Source organism: Phoxinus phoxinus (genome assembly GCF_949152265.1).
Source record: "Phoxinus phoxinus genome assembly, chromosome: 22".
NCBI lineage: Eukaryota > Metazoa > Chordata > Actinopteri > Cypriniformes > Leuciscidae > Phoxinus > Phoxinus phoxinus.
In genome coordinates, this window is record NC_136897.1 from 7,455,802 (window position 1) to 7,471,430 (window position 15,629).

At 38.1% G+C, this 15,629-nt stretch overlaps 3 protein-coding genes across 3 annotated transcripts; 1 reads left to right on the top strand and 2 right to left on the bottom strand.

Moving 5' to 3' along the window:
• Positions 1-1,282: 1,282 nt before the first annotated feature.
• Positions 1,283-3,940, bottom strand: ndufa11 (NADH:ubiquinone oxidoreductase subunit A11). Its single transcript, XM_079597728.1, has 4 exons — positions 3,743-3,940; positions 2,544-2,636; positions 1,578-1,700; positions 1,283-1,490 (listed from the first exon to the last, which is right to left on the bottom strand). The coding sequence occupies exons 1-4, from the start codon at positions 3,819-3,821 to the stop codon at positions 1,378-1,380; spliced, it is 408 nt and encodes a 135-aa protein (XP_079453854.1). The 5' UTR covers positions 3,822-3,940; the 3' UTR covers positions 1,283-1,377.
• Positions 3,941-4,713: 773 nt separating this feature from the next.
• vmac (vimentin type intermediate filament associated coiled-coil protein) lies at positions 4,714-10,352 on the top strand. The gene is made up of 2 exons (XM_079597727.1): positions 4,714-5,311; positions 6,881-10,352. The coding sequence occupies exons 1-2, from the start codon at positions 5,121-5,123 to the stop codon at positions 7,233-7,235; spliced, it is 546 nt and encodes a 181-aa protein (XP_079453853.1). The 5' UTR covers positions 4,714-5,120; the 3' UTR covers positions 7,236-10,352.
• larp6b (La ribonucleoprotein 6, translational regulator b) lies at positions 10,175-15,629 on the bottom strand. Its single transcript, XM_079597726.1, has 4 exons — positions 15,274-15,629; positions 15,077-15,194; positions 11,800-12,013; positions 10,175-11,719 (listed from the first exon to the last, which is right to left on the bottom strand). The coding sequence occupies exons 2-4, from the start codon at positions 15,178-15,180 to the stop codon at positions 10,610-10,612; spliced, it is 1,428 nt and encodes a 475-aa protein (XP_079453852.1). The 5' UTR covers positions 15,181-15,194; positions 15,274-15,629; the 3' UTR covers positions 10,175-10,609.

Below are 15,629 nucleotides of genomic sequence, written 5' to 3' on the forward strand. Positions count from 1 at the left end.
AACTTAAATTGATTTACAAGGGCATTTTCACCTATATATGGAAATTATTTCTAAACGTATTTAGAGGTATGCATCACCTTTTATGTCAAATTCTAACATTCAAATTAAATTATATTAGAATAACACAGTAACACTGTCAAATTAAAAAAAAAAAAAAAAATCCATCCTTGCAGTGCAGAGGTGACAGAAGCGGCATCCGAACTGGCATTAGCCTACTATATTTAGGCCTACACTTCATTTACAATTGCATAAATAAAGCTATTCAATATTTAAATATGAAATGATTTACAATTTTAACATTTTAATTAAAGGGTACTTTAAATATGAAACTAAAAACGCCAGTAGGTGGCGGTAAGTCACTGGCGGTAAGAGAGTTGTTGAGTCATTTATTCAACCGATTTGTTCAAACGGCCGATTCATTCAGAAAACAAGTGATTGTTCATTGAATCAAAATGATTCAATCAAAACGCGGATTTCAGTTAAAAAAAATCATCGCTGTCTGTTGGACTACGGTTTCATTATGCAATTCTCGTCGGCGAAATAAAGGGGAAACAAACAATATTGGCAATATTGTGGCTAACTCACAAAATAATCACTTTATTGTTAATTTAACTGTTGTATAAAATAAATAACACATTTGCAATTGTGCACAGGAAAACGGCACTCTTGCTCATGTGATATTCTAATATATAACAACATAATATGATATAAATATAAGACAAAAACTCATTTGGGGACATACTGCACTGACACATCACGCAGTGAAAGCATGAGAGAAATGCGATGTCAGCTCGCACTCGCAGTGCCTCGTACGTAGTTAAAACAATGATTACAATATCATCATAGTTCATAGACAATCCTAAGCACAAATAATGAACTTACTTTTGAACTGACATTTACTCGTTCTCTTATCCTCTCCTCTCTCGCGTGCAGGAAACAGACGCAGGCTAATACGCTGCCGTAAATGACGCGAATTGTCACGTGAACAAGCAAATCCACAAAGAAAGAATAATAACAAATAAAACGTTTTAATTTGGAAAGCATTTAGATACGTCTAAGTCAAAGTGTCATCTAAAATTTAAGACCATTCATAAGTAAAAATAAGACTTTTTATGGCCTTAAAATAAAAATAAAATAATTTAAGAGTTTTTAAGGATCCGCGGGGACCGTATTGTACTAAAGCCTAATCCTGGCTTTATCTAAGACCTGTCTGAGAAATCCGGCCTAAGACACATTATAATAAATGCAGTCAAAGCAGAAAATACTCTTTGTGTCAAACACATAAGGAGTACACCCATTGTTTTATTTTTTTATCTTAATACATTTAGGAGAGCAATATACAATATGAACACATCAAATACTAGGGGACGTATCAGGTCACAGCCTCGGGGGTCCCGTTATTCTCCAGCCTTCCTTTTTTCCAACTTTGGTGAGCATAGCCACAGTTCCCAGACCAAGACACGCTCCTATACCCGTGACGGCACTGTGCGCTAAACATGAAAAACACCAGCAAAACCTTGTTAGATTCGATTTTTAATTCGATTTTTCTTTAAAAAGCATGTGAATACTGAACTTACTCCGTGCCCCGAGGAAAACGCCCGAAGAACATCCACCAATGAAATAGTTAGTGGGGTCATCAGGTGCATCTCTGGCCTGTGCACTTAGACAAGTGGCCATTCCAAAGATGGCACCCATGGCAGCTGAACGGGAAGCAAACAGGACATCCATTATTACAGCGAGTGTGTGTGTGTGTTGTCATCTGATACACCGAATCTAAAAACAGTCTATTAATGCATCTACTGTTCTGACAGCGTACAAGTAATATTTAATATGTAACTATTCATTGATGAATAAAAAGTTTAAAAGAACAGCATTTATTCAAAAAAGAAATCTTTTCTAACAACAAATCTTTACTAAGGTATCTCTATCAATTTAACACATTATTGCTGAATAAAAGTATTAATTTCTTCATAAAAACCATCTGAACCAAAACTTTTGAATGGTAGTGTATATTGTAACAAAATATTTCTGTTCTTTTTTATCTTTTTATTAATCAAAGAATCCTGGAAAAAGAAAAATTAAGCGGCAAAACTGTTTCCAACATTGATAATAACTCAGAATATTAAAATGATATCTGAAGAATCATGTGACACTGAAGACTGGAGTAATGACTGCATGTGTTATATGCTAAATATGCTAAAGAATATTCAAATAGAAAACCAATAATTGAAATTATAATAATATTTCACAATATTACTGTTTTTTCCTGTATTTGTTTTTTATCAAATAAATGCAGACTTGATGAACATTACTATTTTTAGCGTTTTTAAAGAAGTCTCTTACGTTTCCAAACTTTTGACCGGTACTGTATAAATATATCTGCATTTAAGTAATGAGAATGGGGAGGGAGGTAACTGCTATGAACCACTACTCTCATATAGACTTCATTTTCTTTGTATAATTTCGATATCATTCAAGGAAACCTCTCGGTTGTTAACACTTCTGCTCAGCATGAATCGGAGCACAGCTTCTTTGTGTCTTACCCATGGTGGCAGTGCCTGATGTTGCTCTGGTCAAAGCCTCGACAGCGGTTTCAGGCTGATAAGCCACAATGTGGTAAGCAGAACCTACCAGCCCTGCAGAACAACAACAGTGGTCAACAGTTTTAAAGGACATTAGCTTTTGTGTTATAAAGCAGGCCATGCCGAGTGACCATCTCGATATCCACTTTAAACTAGTCATTTTGAGAGCCATACATTGCCAAAAAAAACTTATACACACACACACAGTTGGGGAAAGTTACTTTAAAAAGTAATGCATTACAATATTGCGTTATTCCCTTAAAAAGTAACTAATTGCATTAGTTACATTTTTAGAAAAGTAATACGTTACGTTACTTTTTTCCCCACCTGGGCTGGGCTTGTTTTATAGAAAATAAAACACAGTTTTATTTTTGGGCAAATGTAAAGACCCTTTCACACCAAAAGTGAAATAATAATCATCAGGCTGAAGGAAATGTGTACAGAAAGCAAACAAGCAAACCTTTCTATCTTTCTATAGTCATTTTTGCTTATTTAACTGAATCATCGAAGGTCAGAAGCAAGTACATTGGTCAATAAAGGGAGATTAAATGCATACAAATGTATGTTTTATTTAACATATTTAGTTATTGGAGGTTTGCATAGTATTCTGATTCTGCATTTCACTGATTTCATTCATTTTGAGGAATATTTAATATTTTTTGTGCAAGTGAGATGAGTAAATGCTCACATTTAGTCTAGAACTACAATAAACATCATGTTCACACTCACACTCACACACACACACACACACACCTCTGCACTTTGATTTGTCTCAACATGAGGACAGGAGAGCTGTCAGTCAATAAATGGGAAAACAATTTGAAAAAGTAACTCAGACATTTTGTTGTAAATTTGAAAAGTAATGCGTTACTTTACTAGTTACTTGAAAAAGTAATCTGACGTAACTCAATGCATTTCCCCCAACACACACACACACACACACACACACACACACACACACACACACGAAACAAATAAACAACTGTCTCGGAAAAATATGAATATGAGAAAATAGTGCGCTTGTATTCACTACTGGACTAACGAGTGTAAGTTACATGCTAACAGCTTAGCCTTTATGGCGCATAATCAATGCACAGGTTTAAAACTACGCTCAAAGGGTCCTTTAGAAACCCTACAGAGTAGACGTCCATCAGACTAACCCATGGCTGTGGCTACTTTCGTGGTGATCCATGTTTTGGGAACGCAGTCTTTGCCCTCTTCTAGATCCCAGTAGCCCATTTCTGTCTCCGCATCAAGGACACACTGAGATATCGCGAGAGTTTCTCGACCTCTTCTTCTAGCGCTTTTATGGATGTAGTCTAGTTCAAGAAGTGTTTCTTTGCCTCCTCCGTTGGCCTGCCGTGGAACTGCAACACCTTGCTGGTTTATTTATTTACTTGACAGAAAGCATGTTATGCATAACTAACTACAGACAGTACCCGAGTACAAACAAGTTAAATGTGCTGGCTTTATTTTGCGATTCAGTTCAGAACAACAAACAGGAAAAAAAAAATCAGCTAGGCTATATCGAAAACAATTATTTGTCACCCTCCAAAAAACTAAAATAAAACAAACTAAAATATACACTATGATCTACATAAATATAGTTTTATATCTCAAATCTAGATGTGATAAAAAATGAACGATATCGCATTGTCATCTACCCCATTAAATCTTGAAAAGCTTTTTTTTTTTTTTTTTACAAGTAACTGTAAAGTCACAATTGGGGTAACGTGATTTATGTAAACATCGCTTTAAATAATGGGAACCACAGACTGTATTTTACTCATTAATTCAAGACTAACAACTCATGTCAGAGACATTGCTGGTTTATTTGACGGGGTAAGTGATGGCAGAAAATGACTGATAATAATTATTTATGTATTTTAATCACTGGTACAATCATAAGTATCTAATACATTGAGTTTTTACCTAATTACCTAATTAGCCTAGGTATATTTTAAAACATGAGTTATGAGCAAATTACAAAAATAATTTAAATAGAAAACAAAGTGTCAGTCTTGACATAATATATTAATAAACGCACAGTCCCAAAAGATAACCAGTCCGTTTATGTGGTTCCTCGCAGGGAAAGTGCAGTTTATAATCATTGTTGTCTCTAATTTTCTGCTACGCTGATTGGCTGGAGGCTCTAAAAATCATTTCCGGGTCAGCAGCTACAGGTTGCTATGAAGTTGGTGGAGATGACACGTCAGCTGCCTGGAAAAACAAAAACACAAACTGCAATACCTGCTTATATAGGACAATGTTATAAATCTCTGCGCTGCATTTAACTGCGCGTTGCCGATTGTAACTGTGTTATAGACGCAAAGATTTACTGAAGACACGCACGGCGCTGCTTATGCATCACGCATGCTGAGATTGAGAGATAGTTCAGCTTCATTCAGTCTGGATCTGGACCCGTCAGAGACCCACAGAAGATGATCAGCCCGGCAGCGTGGCGTTCTCGTGGATGAGAGAGGTTACCGGACCGGTGCTTGTGTCTTCCGCATCCCAAGCAGCAGCACGTCCAGGGACATGTCGTCCCCGTCGCCGGTGCAGATCCGAGAGGCGAACGCGCACCTGGCCGCGCTGCACAGGCGGGTCTCCGAGCTGGAGCACAGGCTGGAGGAGGCGGAGAACACCGTGCGGGAGCAGGCGGAGAGTCTCATCCGCAAAGACGAGCAACTGAGAGCGGCCACGCAACAAATCACGGAGGCCAAGGACAAGTAGGGGAAATAATCTACATCCTCAACACATTCGTGTTGTTCTGTAGACGCAGAATAGTTTTTTTTTATTTGACAAGAAAGCCTTGCAATCTGTAAAATCAATTTGTGCTAAAAAAAAGAATGAAAGCTCCATCAAAGCTGCTGTAAGAGCATTTTGCATAAATAATACCCATACAGTAAAATGTAGCAGCTAGGGATGACGGTATCAAATTTTCATGTTGCAATAGGCTATTTGCTGAAGCTTTTATCACGGTATACGGTATTATCACGATATTGAAATAAGTTGCAAAAAAAGTGTTGTAATACAGGTTTAATAACATTGTTCTTACAACAAAAAAGAACTGAACATTTAAGTAAAATAAAGCAATTGTATGAATGTAAACAAATGTTTAAAATAGATTAAAGTGCAAAAGAATTATAAAGAACAATAGGTAACTACAATAAGGTCTCATTAATATTTTAACTAACATAAACGATGAGCAATAGCTACATTTGTCACAGAAGTTATTACTTTTTGTTAATGTTAGTTATAAAAACACAAGGGTTTGTTCATGATAGCTCAGGTCATTAATTGACTCCGGGCCATTAAAAAACAAAAAACAACCTTGGGTGTGCATTATTGTTCAGTAATTCTGATGATTTATCTCAAGACGTTTGTCATAGACTAAGAGCGGATGATTCAGCCACTGATAACAGCCTAAAGGAATTATTGTCCTATACGGTTATCCGGACCACACGATGGCCTATCCCTAACCCCGCCCCTAAACCTACCCGTCACTGGGGTTAAGACCAATCAGGGATGACTATACGGGACTAAAAGACACACTTGTGGTCCGGATAACCGCATAGTTCCGGAATTATTAATGCAGTTATTAGAGAGAGAGAGAGAGAGAGAGAGAGAGAGAGAGAGAGAGAGATTAAGCGTACATGAATTACCTGAGTCTGTGTGTCTCTCAACAGTGTTCGGCAGAAGCGTCTAAAACTGTACGTTTATCAGCTTTAAGAACAGCGCCATTATTACCTCGCTAGTGAGAAATTCGTATAGATTTTAAGTTGTTAAACTATTTTACTGATAAAATCGTCAGAGCAGCACTGACAACACGTTTCTGTGCGAGTGTGTGTCCGTACTGTATTTGTGTGTTTAAGGGGGAGAAAGAGAGTATGTGCTTTCCATTTCGTACATAATAAAACGTAATTTTGTGGCAAAAAAACATGGAAATAATTTGTTGTTTTTATCCTATTGTTTACTATATGTATTTGCTGGGTTAGGGTCTGTAAGGAAGGACCTTTGAAATAACTTAAATCATTTGGCGTAGTGATGCGGCGGTCAAGACCTGCCTGGAAGGACTTTAAGAAGCATCTTTTCAAGTAATATTAACCAAAGACTGTAATAAATCGACTCCTGTAGCAATTTCCTGAGAGTAAATCAGCTGTTGGCCTACAAATTGACGTTATGACTGAACAGCACTATTCCGATTGGTGCAACTAGTGCCATGCAAACTGCGTCCAACAGATTTAATCAATATGATGATTTGCTGACTGAAAATGTTATCTTTATTTTTCATGTAGAGAGATTTTCTTCCTCCACGAGAAGCTTTGTCAATCAGAGGAGTCCATCCATAAACTCAACCAAACGATTAAGGAAAAAGACTCTCTAATCGGACAGTTACAACACCGGTGTCAGCTGCTGGACAACATTTGCAAAAGCCGTCCATTACTGGACAGCATGCTGTCCCAGATGGCCGAGGCGGAGAGAATGGGCCCTGTGAGAGATTTGGGGAAGCCCACGACCAACAGTTCTCTCACAGACGGAGAGTCCAACGGCAGTCCCAGCCGCCTCTCCAACCACAAAGACTTCTCACTCAGCGAGGACGACTCTGACGATCAGGAATTAGACGGGGTCGTGTTCGGGACCACTGTATGAGAGCCTCGGTCACACTGGTCCTCGTCTCAGGTTTAGCAGCCTGTGTGTTTCGATGGTTACGGTTGATTCAGTGTCTGGTCATCATTTGATAAAACAGCCATTGTGTCGTAATACAGGTCACTGCATTGTGAATGGGATTCCACTGTAAAGAAAGAATGCCTGGTCAATTCTGAATCTAGAAGATAGTGATACACGTATGCCACCTATCATTTTGATTTGTCCCTCAGACCAGTTTTAATTAGGGTCAGTTTAATACGGAGTATATCGTTGACACAAATTAAGAATTTAATTGTACGCGCAATATATAATCATTTGTTCCCTCGATTTGTTAAATTGTTTCCACATTGTAATAATTTGCTTCCTTGTTTTAGTTAAATCAATTCAAAACAAGGGAACAAATTAGTTCAACGTGGCCGATTTACTAAAACGAGAATAAATTCTTAATTCGTGGCCACAATATAATGGTTGCCTAGTTGTTTTCTTACGGTTGTTAACTTGTTTTTCCTTCCCTTTTTAGGTTCAAATGTTCATATACTGTGATATTTACAACTATTTATACCTGGATTTATTAGGTCACGTTAATATGAGAGTTAGAATTTTTTTTAAATTTACGTACAAATTACTTGCAGTTTACTGTTACATGCAGTTCCTCTGCAGTTTTCCTTTTTTAAATGTGATCCAGTCCTGTTTTAAAATGTTTTGGATATTGCTCCATTACTGGATATCACCCAGATGTAATATACTGTTTTGTTGGAGCCTCTCAGTGAACAATTTCAACAGTCACTGATGTACAGATGGTGGATTCTGGTTTAGGTTAGATCTGCTGTCATGTGCAAGATTGTTGATTGATCCACTAACATGTCCGTAGAGCCTTAGTAGTTGAATTTAGGCCCTATTTACACCTTGTATTAAGATGTGTTTTGATGACGCTAAATATAGGTGTAAACAGGGTCTACATGTTTTGAGCTTGTCCACTTTCGACCACTTCCAGAGGTAGTCAAAAACACATCTTGCTTTCATATAGTGTAAACGCTCATGTGGTCGAATGTGCCACAAAAGACCGTCTACTTTCCGCCTACTGACCTAATGCATACACATTATGTGAAGTGCACTAGCCAGGCTGGATTTCAACTTTGTCTGCTGAAGACCCAAGTCTGGTTTGAAGACGAAAAACGTCCCAAGCACGATGTTCTCTCACCAATCCTGATTTCTAACACACACTCACTGCGTTGGCTGTCAGAGCAGAAAGGAAAGCTGCTGCTCTCCGTATGTTTTTCCGCCGTCTGATGGCATGTTCATATGTAAATTGCTCAAGCTTATTTTTGTCCATTGGATCGAAAGATCTGTGGGGGAAAACCCCACACATTTACCCGCCCGTAGACCCTCCCCATGAAGAAATCCGGACAGAAGTGGTTGAAAGTGGACAAAAGAGACGGATTAAAACACCAGGTGTAAACGGGTATGAGTCTCCCTCGTCCACTCGTGATCCGAACGACCAAAACGCATCTTCATACCAGGTGTAAACAGAGCCTTCGATTCAGTGTCATCGGGTGTATGCCAATTGTTTACAAATAGATATAGTTTTACATTATAAATTTGCCCCTTGGCCTCAAATTCACATTGAAAAATAATATTTGCATAACTATGCTATGGAAGGCAAACTTAAAGGAATAGTTCACCTTGTATTTTTTGTTTTGTCATCAGTTTACTTGCCGTCATGTCACGACAGACTCTTCTTCTGTAGGACACAAAATATATTTTGAAGAATGTTGGGGTACAGTGAACAAAAAATAGCCATCCTTGAATTTTCATTGTTTTATTACATTTTTCTCTACAAGACGCATAATTGCTTGTTTCAATGGAATTATTTATCCTGAAAAATCATCATTTTATTCTTGAGTGCTAAATATTTAAATTGTGAGCTTGTATTAAAAGGGTTTAAATTTTAGGTTGGGTGAACTGTCCCTTTAACTTCCCTTTATTATCACTTTAAATTTGTATTTGTACAATGATATTTTACAATAAGTTTAGTTAACATGAGGTAACGTATATGCATCATGGACTTTTTTTTACAGCGTTTATTAATATAATGTTAATTTATAAATATATTACTGTTCATTAGTAGTTCATGTTAATTATAGAATTTGTAAAAATATATACAATTTGCAAGAACTAACCGTAACAGTAATAACTCCTGTAAAAGTATTGTTCATTATTTCATGTTAGCTGCTGCATATGATAATGCTGCAAACTGAACAACTGTGAAACTGTGTTCCTCCAATGTAGTGAGTGGTGGTTATTTCATATTTAAAGATATGTGCTGGAAACTCATAAGTAACAGGGTTGAACCATCAGTTTTTGAGAGACCCTACTGTGCTGAAGCTCAAGGCTGTTAGGTGACGGTGTGACATCGCCATAGTGATGCGCTCCAAACACACACTGTAATTGAAGGTGTGTTGTATATAATTAAGCGATCTATGCAGTGAAGTTGTTCTCTGAGAGCTCTTAATAAAACAGCTAGCACTTAAAATAGTGCGCTACCACATAAACGGAGCAATTCCAAGCTAACTAAAACGGTTGCTTACACAATTCCAGGTTTATGTTTGAGAAAGAGTGTAAAAGCACTTGCTTTCATGGTTGAATATCTTCTATAACCTTTTACAACTGTCCTTATATTTGACGATATGATGCATATAGACCTTTCTCCAAATTAATTTTGTTATTCGGCCTTGCAGAATGAAATCTATGCAAGCCTGTTATATTTTGCCATATTTATTCAGAGTCGATCTGTGTGGAAGGCCAGACGGAGGGGAGCCACATGTAGTGAATGAGTGTACTGATGATGGGGCATTATTCATGTACAGCGTGTCATTTGTCCTGTTACGATGTGATGGTTACACAATATTTTCGTGTTCGTTTTAAGAGTTACATGTGGTACTGAACTACAGCATGGTAATTTTACATATTGGGGCATGTCATATTTGTCTTGTTAGTGCCCTGTACAGAAGTGTGTTTGCTCGGAAGTAAAACAGTGCCTAAAAGACTCATGGTTACTTGTTAAATGGGATTATTTATTCTGAGAAATTCTAATAAATTATTTTGTTATTCTTGAGTGCTAAATCTCTCAATTGTGGACTTACTCGGATACACGGTATATACAGGAAATACTACAATATTAAATTCAGGAAAATTGCAATACAAATTCATCTTTATTCAATATTTAATTATACACTTTTTTTACATGACATTTTTCCCATTTTCATTGATGGGAGAATACATTTGTCAGTAATTGTGTTACATTAAAAGTGCTTCTGTTGCACTGCACAAATACAGGCTCAGTGAAAAAAAGACTTCCTAATGCATCTTTGACAGGGTCAGTGGGGTAACAGCACCTTCCCTCTACCAATGCAGTTGTGAAAACCCTTGGTCCCGTCCGGGCCGACAGGCTGGCGCACCACCAGGACACCCGGAGACCTCACAATCTGATCGGGTGACAGCAAGCTTCCCATCTCAGGCTGAATGACCTGGGCGGCACTTTTCCGCTTCTGGACCCACGGGCTGCCAGTGAACCCTGTGTCATCCGGAGAGAGCTCATCCGAGCCCTTGTACCTGCTGAAGGAGGACGTCCCGGCTCCAGTGGGCGTGCTGCTGAACGGATGTGTGGCCAGAGGAGAGGTCACGTGACTGCAAGGGAAAAGCTTGCGAGGCAGGAGGGGGCTTCCTACGGGACTGCCAAGAGGATTCCTGTAAGGGTCCGAGCGGAAAGTGGATATCCGCGGGATGGCGAGGGGACTGCCGTAGAGGGCCTGAGGGCGGGACACCCTGCGGTTGGGCCGGGGTGAGGCGGGGGCAAAATCGGACTCTGAAGAGCTGCATACAGCCGAATCCTCCAAAGAGTAAAGGTACCGCTTGGCTTTTCTGGTGGGCTTTTTTAAACTGTCACTGTCAATCCCTTCTTCGGACTCTTCCTCCACTTGGTTTTGGCTCCACCCCGGCTTCCGAGTCCCACGGCTGCCCAGCAGGACCACACAAACGCCCCGTCCTCCCTGCTGCCGCTCTTCTGCCCTCAGGGTGTCGTAGGCCTTACGCGCGCCCTCTAGATACTCGTACTCCACCACGGCACACACTTTGCGCCCCAGTTCCAGGTGTTTCTTAGTGTAGCGTTTCAACTCTGCAGGGATCTCTTTTCCTGGCCGCAGAATGCGAAGAGATGAAATGGTGCCGTAGGGGGAAAACACCCGCATTGCGGCTTCCATGATGCCTAGCTGCTCCCCACTCGGTGACCCATTCAACTCATCCTTGACTGGGCCGACGCCGTCCAGGAAGTTCCAGGCCAGAAGCAGTTTGCTAGTGGGAATGCACAGGAGCCAATCAGGCACTGGAGTGCGTCGTCGCACCTTGGTTCCCATCTCATTGACCTCCAGCTGCGGAGAGGTTCTTGAAGCAGCCAGTGTGGTGCGCCAGTCACGCGTCAGGTCTCGAATCTGTGACAAGACAATGAAAAGAACATTTCCTGATGACGACACTTCTACTCGGATCGGGACGTTGTAGTTTTCTATCTCACCTTTTTGAAAGATGTCAGCAGCTTCAGACTAACGTAGCCCATCTTGTTTCTTTGGACGTGTTTAAGCAGAAAAGCATCATCTGACAGATTTTCATCTGAAAGGTAGTTCTCGAGCTGGGCTGCAATCTTTTGTGTTAGATCATCGTTCGGAGGAATCCAGAGTTCACCCTCGCAGAATTCCTCTTCAAAAACATCAATCAGTTCAGTCGAACTCCTGAAAAACAGTGATTTCTTTAATAAAACGGATTTGGAATTAGCCATTAGAAAAACACTTCAAATTGATTTGTGGATTTTCTTTTTAAACTAGGGCCTATATATAATTAATTCTCTAAATACTTCACATCATTAGGCACATACAGTATCAGACCTCCAACAAATCAAATTTTCCAGGCACAGGCATTAAAGACCTTTTATTATTTTCAGTTTTCTTTTTCATAAACAACTTTTATTCTAAACCCTTTAACGGACTAAATGGAATTGGTTTAAAAAGGATTGTACACAAAAACCTTCTACCTACCGCTCGTGTCCCTCATAACAATTTAATAACTACAAATGGAACTTACAAATAATTTCCCCATTTTTATCAGACCGAAGTAAAAAAAACAAATTGGGAGTCTGTGGTGTCATTATTTGTGTAATTAGATTTTAAAACCACAATTTGATTGTTAGTCATTAACATGGCAGGTGGTAATCAGCAATAAATGCCTTCATTTTTTATAGTCTTCCCTATTTTTTCCCCCAAAGAATTGTTGAAAATAGTGAGACGGGGTTGAAGACTGTAACAGGTCTGCAGAGGGACATTGACTTTACTTTTAAATATTTTTAAATTTGGTCTCCCTCTTATATTGTGCCCTTCTTTCTGGGTCCACATATCTGCATGAACAACAGTCTTTCTGCTGCTGATGTGGCTGCCATTTCTGACATATGCTTGTCAAAGTTCAGCATTACCTCAGATATTCTATTTATAACAAAATGATGAGCTGTCATGACTTTGGAAAGTATATTTTTATTGAAACCATGTCCATTTTATATATTTATTTATTAATTAATTAAACGCTTACCCTGCTCACCTGCAGGTAATAAAGGAGAAAAGAAAAAAAAAAGAAAAAAAGAAGAAGTAAAATCAAGAACAAAAGTCCTGTACTATCAGTAGGCTACTTGAAAAAGTATATATAAAAAAAAAAAAAAAAAAAACACACTATTTTTTTAATTACAATTAAACCTCAAAACAATGAGAAACAGGGTGGAGTGGTCTTTTTTGGTTGCAAAATGGCCTCTGCTGCTGTAGGAGAGTTGACCATATATGGCAGCAATGATATAAGTACATTGTTTTACCGTATGTAGCTACATACAATATGTACATACAACTTACGGATTTAAAAAAATAAAATAAATAATAATCTTAATTTCATGCGAGCGGGTTTAGTTAAGCTTGACATTACTCTCTACTACAATACACCTAAAAAATATGAATAATAAAAAATAAAAAAATACTACTTTTTATTCTCCTGCACCACTGTTAAAGAGACCTGAATGATGTCATTTCTGGTAAATGATGTCACGTATGGGTGGACAAATGATAATTTCGACGGAAGTGAATCAATCAAAACTAACTTTAGCTGGAAAATAACATTACTCAAGAACAGCTATAAATCCAAAACAATCTCTGTTACCTTAAATTATACTTTTATCTCTGTAAAGCTGCTTTAAAACAATCTGACATTGTTAAAAAGTGCTATGAAAATGACTTGACGCTTAAATTATTATAGGCGGAGAATTGTTGGCATGCCATGAAGTATTGAGTTTAGACTAAGGGACATACCTTTGTAGTCTTCTATTTTTTTTATAAAATATCTTGATTTTTTAAATATTTTTCACAAGAAAGTAAATAAATACTTAAAATACTATTGCCAAATCATAGACACCGTTCACATTTTTGTTAAATATTTTTGAAGTAGAACTGTGTGTGTGTGTGTAAGCTTCTAAAAATAAATTGAAATACACCAGTATTCTTGTAATTATTTTGTCTTATGAATTTAATAAACAACTCGTCTCGTATTCTGTCCGAACACACCGCACCATCTACATCATGTGAGTGTAACTGCGCATAAAACGTTTCCATTGCAGTTTTGCGAAATATTTATTTTTCAAAATTAAGTTGTCTCTGAGTTTTCCCTTGGAATCTACGATACAACAGCCTGAAAAACCACCTCATTTCAATTTGCGCAATTTGAAGGGTAATTGAAACACGGATGACGGTGTTTAGTTGCCAGAAACACCAGAAACCACAAAGTTGCATAGTAAAAGAAAATCTGGTTTTCAAAAAAACGAAAGAGAGAAAATAGAGAGAGGAAAGACAAAAGAAAGGGTGTCAATCTGTTAACGAATTACAGGAATACTGGATTCTTAACCTCAAAGAAATGCCACAATCAAGACCTCGAAGCAGAAGTGAGGGAGAAACACCCAGAAACTCCTCATATCTGCCGGTCACAGTATAAGAGTCTTTCCTTGCCATTGATGCTTGAATAACACGCCTATGTCTCCTTCCGTTAATAATAATAATGTCTAGTGCGGTGGCTGGGATATATAAACCTCCCAATGTCCGTTGCCATGATTTTTTAAATGACTATTCGCGAGAGGAAAATTAGCCTAAGTTTTAGTCGCATAAAATCGGTTATTCGAAACGGCAACATTTCGCAATAGTTTTGTATCGATATTTAGAAAATAAATCGCAAAAGTTCTGCGCAAATCTGTAATAGAAACACTGATGAGTGCGCTAAGGCAGGACCAAACCATTTCATGCAGATACAGGGGGGTGGATGTTTACTTTTTGGTCAATGGGGATATTTAACTTTTATTGCCAAAATAAGTACAATCAAAGACATCATTAATTTTATTATTATTTGAAATATACTCAATGATGATAGTTTATATAGTGTATAACATAATACAAAATTTAAATTACTTTTTACGTATTTGTTGGGGCCCCTGTCAGTCAGGGGCCCTTGGAATCGTCCTAACTTTTCCCCCCTATACGGCGCCCCTGAACAAATTCAGCGAAGTGGCTTAGGGACATGACAAAATTCTTAGTGTATGATAGAAATAAGCCATTTTATGATAAAATAATTTAAGTGCAACTTTTTTCATTATTCGTTATAAATAATGGACATTCCAGAATATTACGAAAAGCTTTTAACGTTTCATTTTGGTGAACCATTGAAATATTACCAAATCTCAGGAATGACTCAACTCATCAATTTTTTAACAAGTGTCTTACCCGTCCAAACTATCATTTAGCCCATCATCCGTGTATGAGAACGGTCCCTTTGACTGCGGAGTGTCCTCACAGTGGAAGATGTCAGTAAATCCAGGTGAGGACATGCTGTTGACGAAGGCTGAAATGTAGGCGATTAGATTAAACATTTAAATATAGAATGAAACGTTAGTTGTTAAACTACGTTGTAAACAACCTACCTGACGACTTCCCTGTCCGCTTCCCCGTTTCCCGCCTCACATCTCCTGAAAACAGGTGATCCCTTTTTAAAATCCTGATTTAAACGTCCATACGTCACAATTGAAAAGAGATGTCTATTGGGCGAGGTCGTGCTTGTTCTGTAGACAAATCACAAATAAACCCTCTGGGAGCGTAAAAAATCATTAATAAAAAAGTTTAAACACGTTTTTCAATCTTCCAGACTTTTTTTAATATATTTTTTTTGTGATAGCTAATCATGAACATTCGGAAAAGGTTATTTTATATTAATTACATAGCCTAGGCTAGTGCACATGCGCATTGAACGCAAAGCATAAATAGCCTAATTCTCCCTGAT

What these genes read in the sequence shown, in the direction of transcription:
- vmac (XM_079597727.1), top strand. Translation starts at nt 5,121, where the DNA reads ATGTCGTCCCCGTCGCCGGTGCAGATCCGAGAGGCGAACGCGCACCTG. An exon ending in ATCACGGAGGCCAAGGACAA is followed by an intron (nt 5,312 to 6,880) that starts GTAGGGGAAATA and finishes TTTTTCATGTAG; the next exon opens with AGAGATTTTCTTCCTCCACG.
- ndufa11 (XM_079597728.1), bottom strand. Translation starts at nt 3,821, where the DNA reads ATGGGCTACTGGGATCTAGAAGAGGGCAAAGACTGCGTTCCCAAAACA. An exon ending in GAAAGTAGCCACAGCCATGG is followed by an intron (nt 2,637 to 3,742) that starts GTTAGTCTGATG and finishes GTTGTTCTGCAG; the next exon opens with GGCTGGTAGGTTCTGCTTAC. An exon ending in CGTTTTCCTCGGGGCACGGA is followed by an intron (nt 1,491 to 1,577) that starts GTAAGTTCAGTA and finishes TTTCATGTTTAG; the next exon opens with CGCACAGTGCCGTCACGGGT.
- larp6b (XM_079597726.1), bottom strand. Translation starts at nt 15,180, where the DNA reads ATGTCCTCACCTGGATTTACTGACATCTTCCACTGTGAGGACACTCCG. An exon ending in CTAAATGATAGTTTGGACGG is followed by an intron (nt 12,014 to 15,076) that starts GTAAGACACTTG and finishes ACTGTTTTTCAG; the next exon opens with GAGTTCGACTGAACTGATTG. An exon ending in TGCTGACATCTTTCAAAAAG is followed by an intron (nt 11,720 to 11,799) that starts GTGAGATAGAAA and finishes GTCTTGTCACAG; the next exon opens with ATTCGAGACCTGACGCGTGA.